Source organism: Excalfactoria chinensis, chromosome 12 (assembly GCF_039878825.1).
Source record: "Excalfactoria chinensis isolate bCotChi1 chromosome 12, bCotChi1.hap2, whole genome shotgun sequence".
NCBI classification, from domain to species: domain Eukaryota; kingdom Metazoa; phylum Chordata; class Aves; order Galliformes; family Phasianidae; genus Excalfactoria; species Excalfactoria chinensis.
The window spans coordinates 9,349,727-9,375,976 of record NC_092836.1 but is presented as its reverse complement, the minus strand read 5'-3'; the positions used below and the strand labels follow the sequence as shown (position 1 = coordinate 9,375,976).

The window sequence follows — 26,250 nt, the reverse complement described above, 5'->3', positions numbered from 1 at the left end:
ATCGTAGCTGAGTCAGGGCCAGCTCACACTGACAGCTGGCTCCAACCATAATGTAAAGTGTTCAAATCACACCTTGATAAGTCAAGTTAATTAGGGGTACAGCAGTCAAAATGGTTTTAAAAATCAAGGCCTTTTGTCTGTCTCATTTGCTTGTCATAACCCGGTAAGCATGTTACAGAGTCTTTCCTTCCAAGAAAGTGGTGTGTTGAGGTAGCACAGTGGAGCCTTCAGTTTCTCTGGGTAACGGATGAAGCTGAAGCCTAAAATGAACCTTCAGGTCAGCTATCACACAAATCAAAACTCTGGCCCAAACAAAAGGAGAAATGACCACAACACTGTATGAGTTGTTAGTGTGACTTACAGTTCAAACAGCAGCTGGGGGAAATAGGGACCAAAATGTTTCAACCTGCATCCTGACAACATGTGCAGTCAAGGATCTGAGAAATTAAGAGCATATTTTTAATGAACTGAAATATAGGGAAATGAAAACAAATGTTCTTTTCCATTAGCGATGATGTATGCATGAAAGGAAGACATTAATATGCAAGACTGGGTATATCACTGGCACTGACCTTATAACCAGAAAAGCCAAAAGAAGATACTTCTACTATTGGGTCTGGCTAGTGGAGAGTAGTTCTAAATCAAAGGCTGATCTATTTATGTGAATGTCTGGGTGACAGATGACACCAATGAAGTGTGATATAATAAACCCATTACTGGAATTCACTGGGGGGCTGGAAGAATTGTGTATGGCTGAATTAGGTAACTGGTTTCTATGGCAACATGTTAAATGTGCCTTGTGCAGAAGACCTGTTCTCCATTTTGTAGCCTGTGGTGACCTCTTTATGGACAGAAGTCCCCAGTAGTGTCTTTTATCAAAGATGAGTGGACTTGCTTTGTAGTTAAAAGACTTTAGTCACTCTTCTTAACAGATTCTGTGAGTGTCAGATCAAGATATGGTGTGATGGGATGCAGTTCTGTCTGCTTCAAAAGCCACCAGGCTGTTAGAAGCCACAGCCAACACTTTGAAAGGTCTTTTCCTCTGTATGGATGCTGTAGATGTCTGCCGCCTTTTTCCATTTACAGAGCCTCTCTGAGAACAATTACTGTAGAGGGGAACCACCTGCACACAGACACCAAACCAGGCCAGGGCCAGGGCTCTAAGTGGAATGTATGTGATCCTGTTCCAACCACCTACAATTTTTGCTGTCTTTTCTCAGGCTTTTCCTTTACTGTATTCATGCCAAACCTTTTGATAAACAAAGAAGGATCCCCCTCCCCTCCCACACATAACTCATTAAGTGGCAACATCAATAATTCAAGAGGTCACCACTAAGGCTTCAGTGACTTCTTAAAGTCTGATCTCATACAGCAGTGGGTCACTAAAAAAGAAAGGTGCTAAGTACATCATAAGGTTGAATTCCTGGTAGCTGAGAGACCAGGACAGGGTCCTGCTCTGCAGTGAATTGTCCAGTCATCAGGGCTGTCCGCTAAAAGTTGCATGATGTTTTTCTGACTTTCAGCCGGAAAAGATTCCAGGAGGGATTAGTCAGTCCTGAAAGTAAGTGCCCGGTTGTTATGACTAGGACTGTCTGTTCAGCATTTCGTTTAACTTGAACTGTAGAGGAGATAAAATGCAGAGGCAAGTTGAGAGGAAGCAGTTAACACCAGCAGTGTAAACAAACAGATAGCACTGCCAGGCCCTGCTTCCCTGGAGGAAGAATTAAGGGGCTCAAGTAGTTGTGTCTGAAGGGAATTTGAACTGACGTGAGACCAGTCCAGAATTCCCATCTGTGCAAGTGAATTCAAGAGGGCACCAAGTGTCCTGCCCTGACCTGGTTTTAATGAGCCATTGCAGAGACATTTGGCACCTTACAAACCAGCCAGGAAGGCACGATAGTGTTCTGAGCATCACTTCTATATTTCCTGACATAACAGACAGCAGATATCAAACCATTTTTCCTTCTCACCCTGTCTTATAGGAGCTCAGTGAAGTTGCAGCCATGACTTTTTTAAAAAGACTATGAAAAAAAATTCTTGTCTACATCTACAGATCTTAGAAATTCATTTGTTATAACTTTTGAACTCCTGGCTAACCAGCACTTACTGCTAGTTCTGTTGTTATTCACGTGTCACTGCCATGGTGAGACTACACCCTTTACTAGGTCTTTTCATGTGAGAAGTTTCAGCCAAGACCTAATGAGACAAGTGGCTCTACTGAGGAGAAATGGATGCTCTCCCATGAGGATGCTGCTTGGTTGACATTGCTTGACTCTGATTGTAACCCGATGCTGAACTTTCCATGACAGAAGAGTGAAATGAGACTCTTGTTCTCTCAACCTAGGTCCCAATAGAGATGTCTGCAGCACAGAATTCCCTATCCCCCTTTGCTGTTTCAGAGCAAATATCTTTTCTCATAGTGCAAAAGGACACTGCACTGTGTGTGAGTAAGGAAGTGTTCTCAAATCCTCATGGAAAGTAATGTTGTGTAGAACAGAGAGAATGCTGTCTATTCCCTGTACACAGACTGTAAACTGAAGTTTTTTTGTGTGTCCATCAGACTAGATTTTGCACTCTGACTACGTTTTCTGACTTGATGGACAACACTGCTTCTCCCTGCAAAACTTGTCATAGACGTAGGGCTATATATGTGCAGATAACCTGAAGCTACAGGAAACAACTGATTTGAGGAAAAGAAAAAGGTCTGCATGCATCTTCAGCTTTTTCTGTCTCTAACCTTGATTGTGCAGTCTTTCCCATCATCATATTGGCAGCAATGCCTAAATGTTAATATTAACACCACACGGACTGCATTACTGGAATAACCTCAAAGCAAATGTAAATTAAAGGGAATTAAAGGGATATTGACCATTTCTGTTTTAGAGAACACAGAATGAATTCAAGATACCACTGTACTGAAAGTAGACAGGTTTACCTATATCAGATACCTTTTAAAAATCAAATGCATAATTATTTCTTTAAGAAAGAAATTATATTTTCTGGTACCAGCTACTAAGTTTTATTCTCCAGAAGGACAGAAGAGTGGTGGACGTGGATTAAGAAAGTCCATCCCAAGAATCACTGGAACAAGCTTTCTGACAGCTAAGAGAATACCTAGACTTTCTTTGTGCTTCAGACTGTATCAAAACAGGAAAAAAGGAGTACTGGTGTAGTAAAGTCTACTGTTCCACAAGATGGAAGAATTGCAGTCAAGAGGCTCCATCAAATAGATCAGAGGATATTTGCCATTGGGTAGGAAAAATTCTGAGACACTGTTGTTTACTATTCCTTTATGAGCAAAATCAACTCACATGAAAATCTCTTAATGAAGAGGATTTAGGACTGATGAGAGTTTTTATTGCAGCTTCCTTCTGTTGGGCCTAGTATAAGCATGCAGACATTTCTGACCTCATTAACCTGATCGTGTGCAACATGATCAGCATAGCTTAAGGATGATTTGTAATACCAAATTCTTGTTCTGCACAAGGATCTTCTTTTGTAGGAGGCCATGAGTTGGCTCTCCCCTCCATTTATGTCTCATATTCCTTGACCTTAGGCTATAAGCTTGCAAGGGGGAACCTTTGTTGTGTCCACATCTTTTCTGACTAATACTGGCTGGAAGATCAGGTTAAGAAAACAGAATTATCTGTATCAGGAAAGGAGAGGCAGAACATGTGGCAAAAAATCAAAAATCTGAGACACTGTCTCTGGAATGAAGATGACCTCTTGACTGGGGATAAAACATCACCCTCTGTGAAGCTGTGCCAACTTGCGTACAGCAAAACTGGTCCTTTAACAGTGGCTGTCACTCTTAGCTTTGCACACTTACAGCATTCTCCAAACTTCCTTGCTCATATAAAGGTCAGGAGAGGACAGGGTAGTGACCATCTTTTTGAGGCGTAGCTGATTGACTTTTGAAAATGAGAATGACAAATATGCGCTTGATAGCAGATATGCTGATAAGCACGAATGCCCTACTCAGCATTCAGCTCCGGTGTCAGCCCCTGACTATAAGGGAAACTCAGGATCTGGGATATATTTCCACAGAGGATTGAGCCCATAAAGGTGCATCACAAGTTTCTATGGAAACTGAAATATTTCTAGGCTGTGCCTACGTTGTTCAGCTCTTAACAAACTTAGATATCTACATTTTCTTCTGTGCTTATGCTACTTTTATGAAAACTACACATGGATGCTAAGAGAAATGGCTGGGGTATTAGAACAGTCTGGTACAGCAAGGAAAAAAGAATGGAACTTCCATGTAGCTTCATAGAACACAGATATTTACTTAAATGAGAAATGGCCTCATGGTGAATATCACTGGGAAACTCTTTTCAGAGCTTGCATCTTCATTACTAGGACATATTTCTTTCTCATCACATTGTCTTAATCTTTTTTACTCGAATACAATGGAAGACAGCAAATTTGTAAGATATCCCTGGGAGATGAACAGTGCATCATGTTTTTCTTAAGCTAGGCAAAAGTCACAAGCCAAATGTCCACGTGTCCCTCATAGGTTTCAGAAAGCAAAACAAAACCTGGTGAAATAAACAAAAGAACAAACAACACAGGGTAAAGATGGAGCGTCTCTTCCCACAGCTTATGAGTCTATGAGCTCACTAAGACTTAGATCTGTATCTAATCTGACCTTTGAAATGTTTATGTGGAAATGACTGAGACTGCAAAACTCTTCTCTTTGACCTGCTGTTATTTTTAGAATTCTATGTGCAGTGAGCATCCACATCTAGGGATTCTAAGAGAATTTCACAGATATAAGTTTATTAATCTAAACGTATTAATTTTATTTCATTGTTATTATTTACTAAGTCATCTAAATCTATTAATCTAATTATGAAGAGAGGGGAAATTCAATTTTCAAGTTTTATACACATATAAAACAATGCTGTTATTGATCTAAACACTAATTAAAACTGTGCTGCCTCAATGTGAAATACAGCTCACCTAAACTGACTCAGACTGGCAAAACAAAACTGCTTTAACGCTCTTGCCTCAAAATATTTTTAAGTAACTCCTCAATACCTTTGACTGTTTCACAGCTAATTTCTTAATTCTGAATGCAAAAAGAGCATCTATAACTTCCACTCCCAAAAGGTTTCACAAGTGTTAAGCCACTCAAATCAGATCTTTAATGTTTAACTAATCTTCCTTTGGGTGAGACAAGGATGAACAAACCCAGCCTCACCGCTGAGCTTATTCCAGACAGAAATATGTCATGAATTAATCATACAAGCAAACTCTTGTACCTCAACTGGAATGGAATACTCATTTTTTCCTTAAAAGAATGCTGCAGTTCCTAAGGGACATCCAAGCTATAAATATCTCTTCTCACAAATACCACTGACAGTTCTAAGGGAATATCAAAGCAGCTCTCCTGAAGAGATGCCACAGACATGAAAGTCAGGTGGGAGAATGGAGCTTATAAAAACTGGTTATCAAACAATTGCCATTGCCCCTTGACTCCGCTGTTTTATGCCAATTTAAAACAGTTTCACAAGGACTTTCAGCCATTAATGTCCCAGTAGTTAGCTTTTAACCTGCTTTGAGCAGCTCCGCAGAACAATTCTATTCAGTTCACTGCCTTGGTCTTGGATGAATTGGCTCACCCATGCAGGAGAAGGATGTGTGTCTGTACATCACCAGGTGCTCAGGACTCTGAGAAACCACTCCACCTCTATGTGGTCCACAAGGGACTGGGAAGAAGGAAAGGGGGCTCATAAAATTAGCTTCAATCAAAAAGACCAGACCATGTGGGATTAGAGGAACCGGACATAAGAGATTTGGTCTTTGTCCTCTGAATCCATCAATAAGGGGAATGCTGGGCACTGGACAAAACAGACTAGGTCATTTTCTTATGGTTCCATTGACTGGGGGAATGTAGACTTTGGTATGGAAAGGCCTAGGCTATTTTGTCATGGCTTCTTTGGTCTGGGGAATGTAGGCACCTGCATTGCATAGCCTGGCAAACTGCCCATGGCTCTATCAAACAAGACAACTCTGATCTCACCAAATGCGAGTATCTGTAGCTTTGTAAACAGCTGACAGTTCAAGAGGAGGGAATTAAAAGGAAGACCAGAGCTAACCAGACAGAAAATGCTGCAGAGAAGTGGGAAATGTGCTGCTGCCTTCACTGCATTACTGACAGGTGTAGCTCTGGGCAGAGCCTGGCAGCTGATTCTGTTGATTTAAGGGGATTCATTTCCCCATTCTGTTGGATGCCATCAACATCCAACAGAATTATCTTCCAAGCATGTACCACAAGCTCTTTTCTGGCTCCTATGAACAAAAAGGATACTAATTTATTATGTGCTACAGGTGTTTAAATGGTTTGGTTCACCAGCTAAGAAAGAAAAATAAATAAATAAATAAATAAACCAGAGAGAAAAGGAATCCATATGGAAACAAAGCTTTCACTCCCCTAATGGATTCAGTCAAACAGAGACTGTCACCACTTAAAAGACAGAGCCAAAGAACTCTAAGTTACAACTTGCAGACAGCTGGTAGGCACAAAGCCCTGCGGTCCTGTGAGCTCACTGCAGTGTAGTTATTTCTCCTCTTCCAATGAATAAACTGGCTTGCTTTGTTTGAAAACTGGTTTCTCTCAATGCCTACTCACCCTAAGCCAACTTGTATTTTCTAGTGCATGGCTGAAGGGAGCATGCCAGAAGTGTGATCACAGCTCTCACTTCTGTCACGTATCTTTTTAGTGCCTTAATTTACCTGACTGTGGAACTCATGGTATAGAGCCCCGTGTCTAAAATGCTTTGAAAAATTTGGATGGCATTTATGTTGTATTAATGCCAGTTAACCTTGTTTTCCTATTACATATGTGATGGGATGAAAGTAGGTACAGTCACCTGCTGTGGCTGGGCCATTAGTTGGTAACGGGTCACACTCAGGGATCACTGACAGCCAGACTACTGTTAATGCTGAGACTTCTCAGTAGGAAATATTACATTTTCTTGAGCATCACCTCACAATGTTTTCTGCATGTGGAGACTCCTATGTCATCTCCTGAGTGTGTACCTTCTGTCTTTCAGGTGATCTATCGTGCCTTAACTCCATCTAACAAGATTGAAGATCCCTATAGTCCTGAGGCTCAAGATCTCCTGAAACTCACCAACCTCCGCCTCCTTTTGTTAAAAAGACAGGAATGTCCGTGTCGTGGTTCAGGATTGGTAGAGAAGCCTCAGAGATTTGCCCACTATGCTATTTATGATCTGATCATCCGGGGAAGCTGCTTTTGCAATGGGCATGCAGAAGAATGTGAACTTGCCAACAGGACAGGAGAGGTGGAGAATGTGGTGAGTTCATGACATTCACTCATTTAGTAGACTTTAGTATCCTTCAACTTGCTTGTTAGAACTTAAAACAAGAAGTAAAAGGAGCCAAACTTCATAGGAATATTCTTCCACAACATCATGACTGTTCCCTGTTCAGTATTTATATGCACATTTAGATGTTGCTATTCAGTGGTAATTACTGCTGTCAAAGTTTTGATTTAGCTGCAAGTATTATATAGTAGGAATGTAATAACAGTCAAAGGGAAGTGATGTTAGCCAAATATCCAGGTTTATCAAAACATACACATCACTGAGAGAGCTCAAGCCACTTTAAACTAGTCAGTGATTTCACTGGTTCCAGTAGGATGTCTGTAACAGGTTTTGAAAGCCAAAATAACCCTCATATTTTTAGCCCCTGGTGTACCCTAACACAATAGACACAAGAAATACATCCTCAGCTAATTTCTGTCCCATTCAATGTATGGTTTGGTTTATTTTCTTCTGGTATTCATTGTCTTCCTTTCGGGTTTTCTAGGTTCACGTGCAGATATTGAACAGATGATTAGGACTGTATGACTTTCACAATATTTGCAAAATCATTTCTGAATCTGTTCCACCTGTGGCATAAAGCTAATTTACAGTATTTTAGCACTGAGTGATGCTATCAGATTCTGATAACTACAAATATAGACCCACATAAGACAAAATGTGTGGAGAAGAGCTGTTTACAGAGCGCATCCTCCACACTGCAAACTGTTAAATACACACATGGTGAAACCAAGTACATGAATAACAGGCTAAATGAATACAGCTGGTAGAAGAATAAACATTCTGCCCATCAGAAGAGAAAAACAAAAATACTGTGTGTATTACTGACATAACCACTGTAAACTGTGGCTGGATCTTTTTTTTCTTCTGGTCACAAGGGAATAGAATCTTCTTGTGCCATCAGTGACTTCATGGGGCAGAAGGTGAAGCAGTTTTGATGAAACGCATTTCATGAGTGAGTCATGTCTCAGGAGACAAGGGGGTGGATGCATCCCAGTATCCAATACAGGCATAGATATTATCCATAGATATTATCAAGTTTGTGTCTAATCGGGAATTCAAGGGGCCTTGTCCCCTTTCCTCCAGTGATCTTTGACAGAAGTTGATGCACTTCTGCTGATATGGCTGGAAGGTTCTTACCATATCCTTCCCTGGCTTTTGCTTTTTTGTACTGACCAGAGAACTGTGGTCAAAACTCAGAATTCTACCTTCAGGTCACATTAGCTGGGAGTAAAGATGATCATATTATTTTGCTGCTATTTTCATTTATACTGTGAAAATCCACTCGAATGAAGGCATTTAGGTAAGCATATAACTCTGCATCTTATGGTATGGTAACATCTTTGCCTATATGCAGAAGGAAAAGGCCTCTGCTGTTGAGTGGAAAACGCCGATGATACATTTCATATCAGCCAATCTGTGTTACAACAGTAATCTTTCTCATCTTGTAATTCTCCTTTCTTAGTGGAAAGTGCTCTGCTTGCACATAGTGATTGAAGCAGAACAGAGATGTTAAAAACAAACACTGATTCATTCTGCTGGCCACATCTAATATTTAACAGACACATGGGCAGAGAAAGTCTCAAGACACAGTTTTTCATACGGATAGTGTGGGTGATATCACAGCATGAAGGCAGAGCAGCTTCATGTTTCCTTGTCTGCTTTCAAGTATGTAAATAAAATGCTGGAAAAAATACAGACCACAGGAAGGCGTAAGTAATAGCAGTCTCAGTCTCTTAAGATTTCAGAGTCCTCATGTGATGCTTGGTTGGGTGTTTGTTTTTTTTCTGTAGTTAACAAAAACAAAAACAAGTCCATGCAGAAAACAACTGTAATTGTTTGCCATGGGATAGGCCCAAAACCTGAGATCATGCTGTGCTTAGGTCTTGGGAGATGCATAACTGTGCTAGTGTGTAAGTCTGCTTTTACTTGCTCTTGAAAGAAATCTCTTCCATTCGTCATGATTGTACCATTGCTATATTAATATTAAGTGGAACCTAAATAATGGAGAAGACTAAAGTACATTTCTTGACAGTTTTAAACCAACACTTTTCAACTCCATTTTGGAGGGAATAGATGATGTGTTACTATTAGATGATCTGCCAACCATCAGCTTATTTGTGGATCTGTCCATTCAGATATGACAATCCACTTGTCTTCTAGATTTTTCACAGAGGATGCCAATGAGAAATGCAGCTGTATGACAGTTACCATCACAGATGCCATGGTATCATAGAACTAATGATACAAGACAAATGCAAATGGTCAGACTGATCGCCAATTGGGATATATGTACTTTAGCTTGGAATCCTAGGTAGTGTCATGCATACTCTCTCTATTTGCCCATAGGTCATTAACAAAAACTGAGTAGAGCAAGAATAATGTAGTCTTCTTTCCATAGGATACAATGGAAACATCCTTTGATCCCTTAGACATCAGACATCATTTTTTTTTGTAAAGATTTATGCAGCCAACTCAGTGTAATTTATCTAGACCTTATTTCCCTTATTAACTACCAAGAATATCATGTTAGACAGAAGAGAGATTTTGGGAAATGAAGATGGGAACTGTAAGCAATAGTCACGAAACGTCTGGGCAAACATATCTTGAATTTGGAATTTGTTGCTAGAAAAAGTGGTATATTCTTGTCTCCTGTATCCTTTCCTCAGACCAGACAAGAGACACATAGATGCCATACCCGACTTAAATAGCTTCTTTTGATAGCTGAGGATAAAATTCTGAATTTCACAACCTGTAGTATTCAGTTCTTTTATAAGGTCTCTCCTTTGTCAGTGTGGGAAATTGTCTATTGACATTGCATTTTTCCTCAGGAACTAGAGAGGTGCATTTTCTTTTAAATGTTGGGAATTAATATGTCCTTATAATGGAAACAACCATTAGGATCTGGCCACCTGAATACACCTAGTCTTCCACCATTCGGAAGTACTCTGTCCCACGTACTGCTGTTGCAGGGTATACAAGCTTTGTAGTACTCGGTTTCTTATTAACTTCCATCAAAGTCAGGAACAGTTTTCAGGTTTAGAATCTGCTTCGATAACGTATTTATCTGAGTCCAGGGTTGCTTCCAGAACACACAGTGTTTACAAAGCAGAAAGTGCACACAGACAGAATACTGAATCTAGACCAAATTCCTTTCCATTTGCCAAACATTTCACAATTATCTTTCTGGTGCATGAGAAATAACTACAGACAGATGAAAGCAAATATAGATTAAAATATTTTTGACAAAAGCTTTAGGATTTTTTACTTGTTAATTTTTGGTACCTTCACTGCCAGGAAATACTTACAAGTTGCTTCAGATGTTTCTTTTGCTTCTTTATCCTGTTAATAGAGACAAACTAAACTCCCTGTGGGTCTGGTCTTCCACAGTGAAGCAAGTGGAAAGTTTTCCACTTACTTAAGAGGGAACAGGATCTGGTCCTAAGTGAGATTCCTTGTTTGGCTTGAAGTAGGTTACATGAGGTAAAACTTGTTTTTCTGCAGAGATTTTCTGGGCAACCTGGCTGTCGTATCTCTTGCAAATGTTATCTCCTCTTCAAATATCTTGTGCAGTTCTACAGATAATCCCCCCAGTGAAGTTTTCACATTGTCTGATCCAGGCTCTGCCAGCCTGTGTGATGTCCAGCACTCAGAGCTGCCTGGAAGTGCACTCATTCTGTTGCAGACAGCAACAAAAAGAGTAGGTTTCATTAAGAAAAAGGTTAGACTGCGTATACCAGCTGTGCCAGCAGTGTAGGGCATATACATATTAATTAAAACTGAACAAGGCCTTAAAGCTTTGCCCATAATGATCCAAAAGCACAGGAGTAGATCATATAAATGACAGAGCAAAAAGTGACCATGAGTTATATGAACTTCATGACAAGAAAGTGGTCTCACTGACATGTTTGCTACTCACGGTGGATTGAAGCACTTTGGAAGAAGCTTTGTTAGAACATGTTGGTGGATGAGAAAGTTTCAGATACTTGTGTTCAGGGATGATCAAGAAGATGACAGGGGAGCATCATGGAAAGGTTCTCCTTAATGTTAGCAGATAACTTCAGTGAGTTCCTAATTTTGTGGGGGAAAATAAACCTCAAAGCCATAACTCTAAATGACAGTTAAGTTCTCAAACAATTACTTTAAGAAAGTCAGAAAAGGATTTTCAGACTTCTCTCTTCATCCAGAAGATCCTATTTTATCACATTCTGAAAAAAGCTGCTGGGAATATTAACTGTAGAGTACTTGAATAAATCTAAGCAAGATCTTTCCTATATATTCCATTCTTCTGCTGTTTCATAGAGATTGAAGACTGGCATATTCAAGTAACATTTCTGTTACTGCCAGCAGCTAGTTCACAGCCAACCAAAAACATCAACACCCTTGTCCTTCTGAGTTGTCTGTGAGGGCTATTCCATCCTATGAAAGACTGCTAATTTGGCTTCTTTGGTGTGCCCTGAAAATATATGATAGCATTCTGCGTCTTTACTTCTTTACTTCGCTTCTTGACGATTGGGTGTGTGGGCTCAGTGTGCTTAACTTGATGTCTGTGCAAGTTCTCCATGAACACCACTAAGAACCTGTGGTTTGCCACCACAGCATCCAGCATTCCTACCATCAACATGAGATTCTGAGTATGGTTTAGAGAAAAACCGCTGTTTTGATGATCTGATCCACACAGTGGTTCAGCCAGCAGGAATTCTACAATTATAAAGTCAACAAGTTTTTCCTGCACTTTATTACTGTTGTGGAATATCTTTTACTGCTGCTAAAGCTGAAATCAGAAAAGTGTGCCTATTTAGAAATGGTGTTTGAATTCATGCCTGAATGGTTTCCTGAATTGTGTCTCAGGGTAGACCTTCTATGCAAACATGCATATTACTACTAGCAAATTATCTCTTATTTCATGAATAGCAAACACTTTCCTATCTGACACTATTAGCCTTTAAATACAGCTTTTATAAGAAGCAATATCAGTGGATGTGCTATTTAAAAGCACTTTAATTTTATCGCTTAATTGCTCTCATTAGTGTTTTCCTGTTTGTTTTAATCACTGAGTTTATATTCTCTGCTACTATTATCTACAGTAATAGCTACAATAACTCTGCTAGTAGAAACATTTGATTGAAAATACTTGTAAATATATCCTAGGGTTGGTAAAATATGCCTTGCAATTCTCTTAACAATTGCTTTTCATGTTAAAGCTTCAAGAATGTCTGAATGTGTGGGAGAGGAAGAAAAAATTGGTTTATCCCAGTGCTTTCAGCCACTACTTTTTGCAAACACTTCTCCATCACAGCAGCACAGCACATTTCTGAGGGTCTTTCATTTAAATTCAACACACTGTATATTTTCTAAGTTAAACTGGACAGCCAACAACACTAGGAAGTTACTATGATATGACAGCCACAGGAGTTTCTGTGTTTGGCCTTATATAGTAAGTCTTTGTGTTTGTAAGTTCTCCTGGGACTGAATAGACACCTATGCTGTTTTTGTTCTCAACTCACCATCCTTTACCGAAACCTTTGAGGCCTTTCAGCCAATGCACAGGACCTCCCAGTAACTTAAGCAAATTATTTCTATATCTGTGCCTCGTGAGTATATGGAGTTTGCATTTAAGTGATTTGAAGACAGGTGCACAGAACATATGGAGAAAAGTTTTACAGGATTTAAAAAATATATATCCATATTTTTCAGGACAAAAGTTATAAAATCCTATTTACATTTCCTTGACTTAGTTTACTCACTGCGCTGGAAGGGACCTGGGGATTAGTTTTGTGCCCATGAATGAGGGATTTTGAATCAATCTCCTTCAATTCACAAGTTTTCTGCTAAATCATGGAGTTTCTCTCCCTTTTTCTCCCTGTTGTCAGACAGATTCCTCACAAATTTGGCTGGTTTGGTGCTATGTCAGGCCTGCCCTTCCCCCACTCTCCAAACTGCAGCCATCTGCAGAGGAGTTGCAGAAAACTATTTTTCTCTTGGCTTCATCTGTTCCATTACTCAACATAATTTCACTTGAATGGGAGCTATGCATGCTGCCAAGTTCACTCAATACAGAAGTAAAAACTCAGAGAAGAGCTCGCAGGCCCACTTTGATAGTGGATTTTCCATCACACAGACCTAGAATCACTGTGGTTTTACCAACAGAAACTTAATCTAAGTTCAGACAGTGATTCGGGTATTCACCTATTACAATACCGAGCCTCACTCCACTTTCTGGTCTCTCCATTCTTAAGACAGTCACCAAGATCTGGTGATCTGTTGTAACTTGGGCTGCACTTTGGTGTGACAGCTGTTTCTTGTACGCGGTTTGCTGCAGACTGATAATGGAGTTGCTGGCACTGTAGGTAAAAATAAAAGGAGAGCTCAGCCCAAAAATGAATAAAAATCAAGCTAGCACTGAGGAAGAAAACAATAAGAAAAACAGAGTAAAATGTCGGCGAAGACATAGCCAGGCTTGTGCCTAAGGACAGCCAGAGGTGAATCAGGGAAAGGACGGAGCTGTGTCTTGAAACCGTCCCATGCTGAGGTTAGTCTGCTGCATCCCCTCACATCAAGCACGGATTTTGTACCTCTTCCGGTCTATTTATCCCGTTCCTTTGTTGCTGTTCAGATAGGGGCTTAGTGATGCCAGTCTGAATATTCAGCTAAACACTCACAGACTTTTTTTTTCTTCACCATTACCTGTTTAGCGAGTTTGGAACTGGTGGCAGTTAACTCACCCTCTGCTGTGGATCCCAAGCCCAGTATGGTCTCAGGTGGCCTTGCTACCAGTGTCCCAGCTCTCCTTCCCCCCTGCCAAGTTCCCTCGGACTTAATTTACCATAGTGACCAAGTACAAGCCAGAAATTCAGTTCCCTCAGAAAACACCCATATGTGCACCAGTTTTCAGACACACGCAATTATTAGACCTTTCCCCAGAAACCGAGTGGCATAGGAAAATAATGGCCTTTTTTCATTCCTGATTAGAGCAGGAATTTGAACTATCAACCTACCCATAGCAAGCACTGTCATCTGGGACTTACTCCCAAGCCACCTATGTTTTTTTTTTAAGTCTTTGAGAACTTGACGAACTCAAAGTAATTTTACTTTTTATTATTTGGCCTCTTAAAAGCTGCATGTGCTCTCCTCAGGACCCGATAGAGAAGAATTTATTATAAATCTGCACAGATCCACCACCCCATCTGGAGATACAATGGAGCCCGTTTGAGCTGTGAGATAGACAGAGGGGAAGGATAACACTGTTTTGTATTCAACCATTCAGAAAGACCCAGAAAGGGCCGTTTTGCTAAAAGCAGGTAAGGGACCAGCCTCTGATGTCATTGCAAACTGCTGTATCCAAAATTGTTCTGGCGATATTACAAAGTGAATACAGAGCCCAAAGACAAACATTTTCTCCGAATCAGCAACAGTTGCTCTGTGCTGGAAGGCTTCCAAATTTAACCTTCATTCATTAGGAAAAATAAAATAAAATAGGCTGAGAATGGCTCAGGAGAAAGAGCAACAAGCACCACGTTTACTGAAAGGATAAAAGGTGGAAGAAACTAAGGGGGCAATCAGAGAGCGAGAAGCTTGGGGTGTTATTCTAGGCTGAACAGAGCTTAAAAAATAATTTAATAAAAGAATGTATTACTGAGCTGAAACATTTCTACCTGTTTTCTCACCTGAAGAGCAGAATTCAGGTGAAATAGCTTTTGTAAACAAAGGTGACCAGGTGTGATTTCGGAACCATTGCACAAAAGCAGGATATGGTTCTACACTATTCACAATAAGTCAACCAGATGTTATTGAGTTCCATAGAAAAACTATATGGATGAAATTCATGGCTTTGTGTAGCAGGTTGATCTAAAAAGATTGGAACCGATCATCCTGGCATTAATATCCATGAAGTCATAACCTCCTCTGTGTCATGATTCAAGCTGCTCAGGTGGTAAATGTACAAATGAAAGCCTTTGGCAGCAATACCAGACTGTTGTAACAGCACAACTGTGCTGTGAGTCAGATCAGGGAATTAAACCAGATTAAAAATATTATTGCCAAGGTAAAAGAAGAAAAAAAAAAAACCACAAACCTTTTTCTTTTTAAATATGATTTAGTTCCACGGTCCAGTTCACAACATCACTCAGGGCACGATGCAAAACGTAGGAACATAGAAAGGAGCAGTAAGGAAAGCAAAATATGTTAAATTATGACTGCCCCCAAAGATTTTATATCATGAAATCACTGCTTAAAAATACAGCTGCTATAGCAAGACACAGAAGGAGAATTTGCTTTCAAGTGGCTGCTAAATCTAGCATACGATAACATTTGTGTTCCTTTCCTGGACAGATAATACCCTTAGACTGCCAATAGATAGCAACTTTGAACCTTTGCAAAAACTAATTAGAAATATGGAGGTTTAATGCATGCAGAATATTAGGATAGAATGCTCCAGTTTTCATTTTTGAAGCTCATCCCATGCACTGGTGATATGAGTAACCTTGGATGAAAGCATTCTGAAAGCAGGATCACAAGAACAGAAACCATCACAGGTTGAGCACAAAGTACTTCAGATGGGTTTTATGAAATGCAGACTGCCTGCCTGTGAGTGCACCTATTTCCTTGATCCATTTGCAGTTTTGGAAGGTACCACTCAGCTTCAAGCAAACTGGTCAGACCAACTGAACGCTTAATAGAATGACACTGAGAAATGGGACCCATCCTTGGAGACAACTGAAGTTAGCATGATAATGAGGGGAAGCAGATGAAGAGGGATGTTAGAAAAACAAATTCTGTATTATTTCTCAAGTACTAAACTATTGCAGCTATGAGCACTGTGGAAAAGCCCATGCAGGCTTAAATATTTTCATATCTAAGGATCAGTAACCATTGAGTGATGTGGTGTCACATTTTGAATACTAAAGTGAAATATTAGATACATGAGATGCAGATCTATTAGATCTTAATCTTTCAACTGCTGTACCAATACATTTATATGTAATCATATAAATCCCTGCAATAAACTAATCAGACTTCAGCTTAATGTTGTGGGTTTATTCTAGGCCTGTCTCTTGCTGCTCCTGAATAGCCCTGATTACCTTGATGTTGATGTGTCTGGGGCTGTCAGTGCACCCTGATGCCAGCTCCCTGCTACCCACACTGTGCTCAGTGAGAGCACAATCTCTGCTATGGTCACCCTCCATCTGTAACTCCACATCCCTTCATGTCCTTGCTTTTCTGTGATAATCATCTGATTGACATTATCTATGTGGACTTCAACCCTGCTTTCTAGGACAAATAAAACGTGAATGTAGTAGCCCCTAAGTCTTTATTTCTTTCACTGTTCTCTCTTGGTCATCTTTGCATTCCAGTGAGATCCTGAGGTCCTATGTTGGGCAAAGAGCACAGCCTGCTTTTTGGACTCACCTGAGAGCTGGTAGCTTTCTTCAGCAGGGAATAACAGTCAGAGACATGCCTGCAGTTGTGGTGTTGAGTCTGATTCTCACATTCTTCTTTCCCTGAGCAGATATCCCATTTCCTATTTTATCTGACATTTTCCTACATATCATTCTTGTTCCTTCCTGGACTTCAATCCCTGGCTACCTTTCCTATCTCTTCCTCACTTAAAGAACAAACTGTTTCTTTTGTTTCTTACTGCTGCCTCTTCTATCCTTATTTCACCTCTTGCTTAAGTTTAAGAGGTCTTTTCACAGCTTGATTTCTCCTCCATTAACCAGTCTTTTACTCATAGCTCATACAAATTTACTCATACTTTTGTTTTGTAAACTATTCAGTAGCAGGGATCATTGGCAACAGGCTTCCTTTGTGCTTCACATGTACATCCCTAGACAGCCTCCACAAACTACAACTTGCAGCAAAACAAACCATGGGACAATGGACATCTACTTACCTTCAGAGAACAACTCGATTCTTCCTTCCTCACTGAACTTTCCTGTTTGCTCTGAATAATTGTTCATGAGTGTTCACACCATCTGCTGTGCACTGTAAGCGCAAGGTCCTGTGGAATAATGAATATTTGATCATGTCATTCAAGGCTAAAACAAGATTGCATTGTTTAATTCTGCCATTTCCCAGCTGTACAATCTCTATTTCTTTCACGCTTTTCTTTTTCATATAGAGTAAATGTTTATTTTGTACACCTATTTCTCTCTTTTATTTTTTTTTAAGTGAACTTACAGTGTATTTCATTACAAAATATATCATTTTTTCCTAAAGTAAGAGATGACCGGGTCTAAAGTGTTCAGTCCTAGTCCATTTTGGAATGAGTTGTAAAGTTCTGATAGTCCAAAGTTCATGGACACTAAAAAATAGTTCTGGGTCAGGCTTACTTTTTCCTCCAATCCTGGTTCTTCTCCCTGTTCTGTGGCTTCTGAAATGAAATCATTGCTGTTAAGTCACTTTGTCCATGGGGAAGAACTAAAAAGCCTCGAGAACCAAACTCAAACGGGGAGAAGCCCAGTATTGTTACTTACTGGTATTATTGTTTATTTCTAATTTGTCATCCTATTTAGGGCTTTGAACATGGATGACTTTCCCGGACAAAGGTCTGGAGAGGCATCACATCATGTGCTACAAGCTGTATCCTCCTGAGGTTTACTGGTGCTGAGCCCTGACAGAAATGCATACCCTGAAGTCTGTGCTCAGTCTTCCGTGAGGAAGCAGCCAACCGCTCTGTGCAGCAGCAAATCTGCCAGCTGGCCATAGAGGGGCAATGGCATCAGCTGCAGCCTATTCCCTTTGCTAACTACATGACATATCTGGTCTGGTAGGATTAAAAACCAGGGCAGCGCAGAGCAAATTGCTGCAGGGAAATGGCTTTGGGGGCAGGGGAGAGCATTCATGCAAGGGTTCTTTTGAACATTTCTGTCTTGATCCTGAGCTACCTGCTACATGAGATGGGGCTGGGGGAGGACAGCAAAAGGGAAGGAAGTCTGACTTTCAAGAGAGACCATGGAGAAGCGTAACTCACATTAATGGTGAGATTAAAGGATTACGTTCAATTCACACCGCAGTCAAAATGAAATCTCAGCCTCTGCTCTTTGTGTACTGTGCAGTGGCAGAGCTGTGACGGTGGGTGGTTACAGTGCTATGCATCCTCCACAGTGCACAGGGGGGACAGTCTGGTTCCGGATTTTTGATTGCCGTTCTCAGCACAAGTGCTTCCTTCCATATTAAATACTTGACAGCTTCTTTTGTGATGGGTGCGGAATGAGCCCTACAGCCCCATCTTTCCTCAAATCATTTCTCAAGAGGAATCCTTTGCAGACAGATGTAAGAATCAGTTTTCTTAAATTAAAAGCAACAAAAAAACCAAACTTGTTTAAAGCACTTCTTGGAAGTAGCTCAAGATTACAGAGCCTTGTGCACCACATTGAGGCCTACAGTACACGTTAAGGCACAATGTTTTTTTTACACAATCCAAAGCTTAACTGTGCCTTTTCTTCATTACTGCTAAGTGATAACACTACAGGTGAGCTCCAGGCTCTTCTGGTCTCTTAATAGTGCTATCATCTGTGGGAGACCAGTGCAGAAGTTCCTCTGCCTCATGAGGCTGTAGGGCATACTTCACCACATTAATGCCTGTCGCCATTTGAATGTATTCTTTCCCCCAACAGGTCCATGGGAAGTGCATTTGTAGACACAACACAGCAGGGGACCACTGTGAGAAATGTGCACCGCTATACAATGATCAGCCTTGGAAGCCAGGAGATGGAAAAACTGGGGCACCAAATGAATGCAAAAGTAAGTGGGAGAGAGCTTAGTGACCCTGGGTGTCAGGGCAAGTGCTCACCCCACCAGCAGGCAGTCCTCTGGCTGCGACTGCATAAATTGTAGTGCTCTAGGGTTGTTTCTTTTTTGTAAGGCTTATGATACCAACAGATTGGCTTGTCTTACTGTAAGATGTGGCAGCTAAACTTCTTGGTTGGGTGTTCTTTGGGTTGGAACTGTGATTTTTTTAGAAAGGAATATCAAAGATTGCAGAGAATATGTGCTACACTCAGATATATATCCTCCATGGTTCACAGTAGGGAAATTATACTATTTGAACAGTATCATTTGTTGTGCCTGTTAGATAAACCTGAAGTACATTTCCGTGTTTCCCATCAGAGTGTCGCTGTCACAACCACGCTGACAGCTGCCATTTTGATCTGAGTGTTTGGCTGGCATCAAGGAAACGCAGCGGTGGAGTCTGTGACAACTGCAAGCATAACACAGAGGGACATCGGTGTCAGAGGTGCAAACCAGGCTATTACCGAGATAGAGGGAAACCCATTTCTTCTGCAGAGGTCTGCAAACGTAAGTGATTCTGTTCCTTCAGTGAAAATAAGTGAATGGCAGAAGCTCGTTAAAAGAATCAACTGCTATGGAAGCAATTACTGGTATTACTATTCTTTGTTTTTTATTTCTAGACCAGTTTTCTGATCAAAAGTCATCTTCCTGATTCTCTGTGTCTAGTCCTCAATGGTATCACAATTTCTATGATAAGTGCTATAGTTCCCTGGTGCGTTACATTCTGATGAAAGGTATATTCTTGTGCTTGCATTTAAAATAACGTGATTCTGTTTTTCATTTGAAGCATGTTTTATTTATTTAACTACTTCTGCATCTCTCTTAAGACAGTGGATGCTGTGCCTATGTGAAAGATATGGTTAAAGTCCATTTGATTTTATGCAGTATCTGTGAATGTCAGTGTATACAATAATGGCTGCAGACATTGGATTCTGAATTCTACAGCAGTACCTTGGGGTGCTCTGCCCAAGTTAACTGCCTCATTAACACTTCAGCAGGATGTGTTAGGAAGTAACTCAGGCACTAACATGAGTGTATAACTTCTGGATCAAGGTAGTTTACATCCAGCCAGTCTGGAACATATCCAGAACGAGCCCAAATCTCTCATCTCTCTAGATGTTTCCTGAGTATCTCGCCAAATTTCACACTTCTTATTCCATCTGGTATTTATTTGGAAGTTGCTGTATCCAAGAATGCACATGAATTCATTTCATGTCTTCCTTCCCTCCAACTCAGACATCAGTTGCCAACACTGGGAAGATCAGCTTCTGTCACTTATACTCATGTGTGTTTGGTCTTCATCAAGTTTTCTCTTGAACACTCAGAATACAAAAAGTCCTCTCCCTTGAGTTTAACAGCCTGTGATATTGCTAAAAGCATGCACAGCACATCCCATATTTCTGCACTTTTGCATTCTTTCCACTGGAATATCTTTCTACCTAGCACTGACTTTCACACAGTCCTTTGCCTTGATTTCATAATTTCCAACCAACACCAACAGACAGGGTTGGGGTGAGCTTATCTAACTCACCTTGTATGCTGTGGTGTTATGATGGCCTCTCCCCAGTCCTGTTTTTATTCTGAGCAGATTTGCTTAGAAATGAGAACAGAATTTTATGCCGAATTAGTTTTCAGTCTTACAGTACCTGCAAGAATTTGTGTATGAAGTGATTGTGTTTAATACCAGGGTGATGGTACAGTAACCAACATGTGTAATGTTACATAACTACTAAAGCAAAGGAGCACAGGAGAAAAAGTAGAGAGAAAAAAAACCACCTGAAAATACAGCTTACCTGTGTGGGAAACCCTAGAACAGTCTGCCGGAGTGAAATCAGACCTTGACTCTACCTCTGCACCTTTTGTGGTCTATTTACAGGCCTCTTAGTGCCTCCTGCCAATACTCTGCATAGCAAAAGAAAAACTGTTCAGAGGGATAAGCAGAAATTCACCTTCTTAAAAGAGCTTTATTACAATCATGCAAGTCAGCCACAATAGCATTCTTTTCGCCTGGGAGGGTACTGCTGCCAGCAGAAGGACCTCAAATGTAATTGTGTGCACTCGAGTGTAGATTGCTGCCATCCTGACATTTAAATGACTTTTCTAGATTCCATGTACAGTCAGTGGAGAAGCAGTAGGATGTCTAAGGGATGATTTATTGTGTTTTATCACCAGTGTTTATGATAGACAAGGTGAATTGCCTTCTAAAGGGTATCTATTTTCCCTGACTTAAGAGGCATTCTGGACCATTGGCCTGCACTAGAGTTTCCATTGGTTAGATGAATCTAACAGGTTTAATTCAGCATTATTAGGAATAAGTGTGACCTTATCTGTACGTAACTTAAGTCAGTGGGACCCCTTCACAACAAGTGAAGTCATACATGAATACTTATGACATTAAGGTATAAGGGCATGTAATTCACTCTAGATAATATTAGTTTTACAGTAGACTGTACAGTATGTGCACAATGCTTGTACTTTTATAGAAACAAGTGGGGAGTCAGTGACAGAAAACATGGAAACATCAGTGTAGACAGGCACAGCTGTTTGGATTAGAACAGACTTAATTTGATAGAGGGGAGATTTCACCTCCAGGACCACTAACATCAGCTCCTTAAGCCTAGTGCAGATATTAGACTCAAAGACTTTATGCAAATTGTAACATAGGCTCTCTTCTCCATCCTTTATGTTACAAAACCTGCATTGCTATTAAGCTTCATCTGGGTGAGCAAACTGTTCAGCTTGTGTAACCCTAAAAACTCATGTTACACGTTTCTTTGTCTTTTAACCTTGCTAATATGTATGAAAGATGACAATCAGACCAGGTACATTTCCCTCAAACCTTGGCCCACTGATCATAAACAGAACTGCCAATTCTGAACCATAATATTTGTCAGCATTTACATGCACTGCTTCCAAGCCATCACCTCAGTTTAAGAAACCCACACAAAAAGTCCTAGGCTTACAATAGTCAGTAATCCACGTGCTGGGCAAGAGCTGAAAAGCAATAATAAACTGCAAACAGCAGAGTGAATGGATGATTTTTGCCTGGTTCTCAGCTTCTAATTTTGAAGTCAGAGAAGAAAAATCTCCATGGGAGATCAAAACTTGACCCATGTGTACAGTGGATACTGAGCTGGGAAAGGAAATCTGATGAAAAAGCTGAATGAAATGCTGTGCTAATCCCTTTGAGAAAGCACGCTTGAAGAGTGCTCTGCCATCCAGAGCAAAGTCTAGGTTCAGCTGTGACAGCCCCCTCAGGCTCCCAGAAAGTTAACAGGACGCTGCCCAGGCCCAGAAAGAGTCTTTAAGCATTAGTCATAATAATGAACAGCATTGTCTCTTAATCACTGCTAGGAAAAAAAAAGTTGTATAACAATTGGATGTCCTGGCACTATCCAAACCACCCTCTGCTGACCCTCCAACGTGAGACTGCAGAGACATTCCCTTGGAGGAAAAAAAAAAAAGGGGGGGGGGGGGGTTGAAATTTGACATGTAAGTGTGGATCTGTTATTCCTTTCCATCTGCAGAGATAGCCTGCCTCTGATCCCTTTGCTTCTCTCTTTCCTAGGAGCTGGAGGTGAATGAGAGCCAGGTCATGTACAGAGCCTTGTTTTGACACTGTTTAGGTTTATTAATAAAAAAGGAAAAAAAATAAATAAATAAGAAAAAGAAAGGCTTGAGAAGAGTGCCAGGGCGAAGCTCACACCTGCTTGTTATTGGGGCTGACAACACGGGATTAAGTGGTTTGAATATAGATTTGTATGAGAGCTTTGACTCAGAAGCCTAATCGTTTCCTAACCAATGATTAGAAAAGCTGCTGTATCCTTGGCTCTTTCCTGTGCTTATTTGGAGGCTTAAAGGATCCTTCTGAAATGGCACCATCTTTTGTACTCACACTTTGCTTAGCTTAAATAAAATGCAGGCATGTAGACCCATTAGAAAGGATCTCCAGGAAAACAAGCTTTTTTACTCGGAGCACAAGGGTTGAAAATTAAAATGTGACCAGATGCACATGCACACACTCTGAAAAGCTCCGCTGCTCTTCCCTTTACTTCTGAGCAGAGGCAGTGAACTTTTAATTGTAATATCACAAAGGCCTGATCACATCTTGGTTCACTCTGTTTTAATCAGCTCTGACCACACACACAGCTGTCTATCTTACTGCCTTCATTTAAGAAACATCATTGGCTGAGTCGATCCCCACATCTGATATGCTTTAAAAACAGCTCCGATTTGTCTGTATGCTCAAAAGATGCACACGTGTATATTTCAGATTCAAAAGGCATTGTTGTCTGTCTTTCATCAAACAGCCATTCTGCTCATAGCTGTTTCTTATGCAACAATAGACAGAAGTTTAAGGGGATGTACATCCAGGTTCACTGAGTTACTTGAAGCATTTACTATTTTCCTATAACTGGGGATCATATTTTTGCAGCCGATATTACATTTTTACATCTGTGTCTAATAACATGGGGAAGACAGCTGTGCTGAGAGCAGACAGATTTATTGAGGACTTGATGGAGGTTGCTGTATGAATAATTCATCTTTTTTTTTTTTTTATTCCTTGTCTCCCTTTTACAGTATATGACATCCAGTAGGATAACAAAAATCTTAGGATAGGAGTGAGAGTAAAAGCCAAGAGGATGCTTTGTGGTTCTTTGTGACTGACAGCCACTACTAATACACAGTGAAGTGTTTTGCATGACGCTGCTGTCAAGGGGAGAACCCGTATAAACCAGCCATCACTGAGCCAGAACTGTCTGCACACCGTCCCTAACATAATTGATGATGCCTTTGACAAACAAGGCTATTGTCATGTTGGCTGGTGTTTTGTTAGATGGGGAGGCGGATAGAGAAAACTAAGGTTTGCCAAGAGGAAAGAAGCAAAAATCAGCAGGGAAAAATTCTTTGTTAAATATTGGGAAATGTAAATAAAAGTTTGCTTTCCTGTGTCTTTAATTGTAAGGTTTATCTGAAAAGCTGTGGTACTGTGAAGCAGATAAAACCCAGTCATCGTCAGCTGCCCCTTCAGCATGTGACATGCAAGCTCTTTATTTTGGGAGTTTCCTTAGATGCACAACGATTTTGGCCATAACACTCTGTAAGCCAGACAATGTACACACCCAAGCTGAAATGCTAAATAAACACAGACTGAGTAAAGCATTTGCAAGCCACTTGTGTAACTCATCTGAAAGTGTTGTACATGTATTGATCCGAACTGCTCTCTGATCCACCAGAAGGTTGTCCCTGTTTCTAATTGGGGAATTTGTTCATTTGGAACATTAGTATTCCTGAAATAACTAAAACAAACAAAAAAAAACCCAAACAAAACAACGTGCATTTTTTCTACTTCCTTATTAGCTTCCATCAGTGCTGTCAGTCACTGTCCTTCAGTACTTTCCCTTAGGGATAAGGTGGGTGAAGGTCTCATCTTGAATTAGAATCTTGCTTCAGTTGGTGACAGGTAGGCTAATGATGTTAATGGCTTACCCATCTGTCATGTGACCCTAACTGATAAAACCTGAACACCGTAAGAATAAAAAACAGATCCAAAAGTTGCAGAAATATAAGCAATTTCATGAGAAAACTCCACAGGTAGATCTTAGATACAGAGATATTAGGATGAAATCAGAAATCTGGATTCAGGCCAACATAGATGTTGGCAACCTCTCACTGCTTGTGGCTCAGACCTGTCTGCACTAATGGAAGCACACGTTTCTGCTCCTTGTCCCCAAATCTATTACATTTTCAGTGCAGGATGGAACTAAGTGTCTCCTTTTTTGGGGTGATGTAGTCAGTCCTACATAAGTCTGGGCAAAAGTAATTCAAGTTGAGCAGCGACAAATCAGAACTTGCCTTTGAAACTGTCAGTGCTAATGAGCACTTGGTTGTTACACCTGCTCTCCAGAACTGACAGCAAAATCCCTGGGTTTGCTCCCAAAGTCAAGACTGCTTTGTGGCAAACAGGCGAGCCTGCTGCCATCCGCCAACCAGCTCATTGTGTTGAGTACATTGCCCATGACAGCACGCTTATTTTTTGTCCTTAGGCTATTGTGCTAGCGTCCCTTGAAAACAACTGACTGAGATCTGTCTACAGCAGAGTGTAATAATATTATTAAAAATATTGGCATAAAGAACACAGGGCATGGTGAAAAAAATAACTACATAGTGAGCAGATCATAAGAGAAATGCCTATTAAACAAAACTACACACCCTCTTTCTCCTATGATTTTGAAGGTGTTTTTTCTTGAGCATCAAACGTGAAGTTGCAGATGAAAGTCAATCTGTGTTTGCTACAGTTAACACTCTTTGTAGTCATTTACTCCCCCCTTGGAAAATGATGTGTGGAATCAGAGTGTTCATTTGTTCTACTATCTGTGAGCTCATGAAGAAAAGTAGTTTGATTAGTAGCAATGATGGGCAAACTTCAAAAGCTTTGGAGATCATGTTTGGTTCAGATAAGCATCCAGAAGGCTGGCCCCTGATCCAAGCTATCCAAACACCTTGGGTGTCCAACATTTAGCTGAAAATCTCTATTAAATTAGGTCTTGGCCACAAGATTTTTATTTCCCCCCTTTTTCAGATGGATGATGTAATGATGTATTTCCCCTTCAGACACTGCTACAAGCTAAAAACAGGGCATGCTTCTTTGTTACTGTAAAAAAAGAACTGAAATACAAATGCCTGGAGTTCAGCTCAGTTCTCATTTTAATCAAATACGTTTGAATAAGAAAAATTAGTGGGTATGTTTATGACTTGTATTTTACCCACAGAGAGCCACTGGCACAAGGCGTAATCATCTCAGTTAACCTATTCCCTGATGAGGAAAAGTCAATTGAGCCTGGCTTTGCACCACCATAGATATAAATAGATATAAACAGATATAATTAGATATAAATAGACACAGATAATATTTTCTACCTCATTCCCTAATGCTGTCACATTGAGAATGTACTGGTGGCATGGGACTATGACAATGTGTTGTATTTGAAGGCAGTGTCCTATAGGAGCTATAAGTATCTGTTTTACTATCAAGTTGTCTTGATTTGCTCAGGCCAGTTTTAAGCTGGCCATAGCACTAGGAAGATCTCTCGTATTCTTCTCATGT

General features: G+C 40.4%; 1 protein-coding gene across 2 annotated transcripts in view; it reads left to right on the top strand.

Annotated features, from left to right (window-relative positions):
* Nucleotides 1–26,250, top strand: part of LOC140257576 (netrin-4-like) — a 45,499-nt gene that overhangs the window by 9,868 nt on the left and 9,381 nt on the right. For both annotated transcript variants that reach the window (XR_011905061.1, XM_072346949.1), the window contains exons 3-5: nucleotides 7,059–7,322; nucleotides 18,968–19,094; nucleotides 19,461–19,649. Coding sequence is in view for 1 of the 2 variants with exons in the window: in XM_072346949.1 (XP_072203050.1) it covers nucleotides 7,059–7,322; nucleotides 18,968–19,094; nucleotides 19,461–19,649 (580 nt within the window). In the remaining variant the exon portion in view is untranslated. The remainder of the gene's footprint in view (nucleotides 1–7,058; nucleotides 7,323–18,967; nucleotides 19,095–19,460; nucleotides 19,650–26,250) is intronic.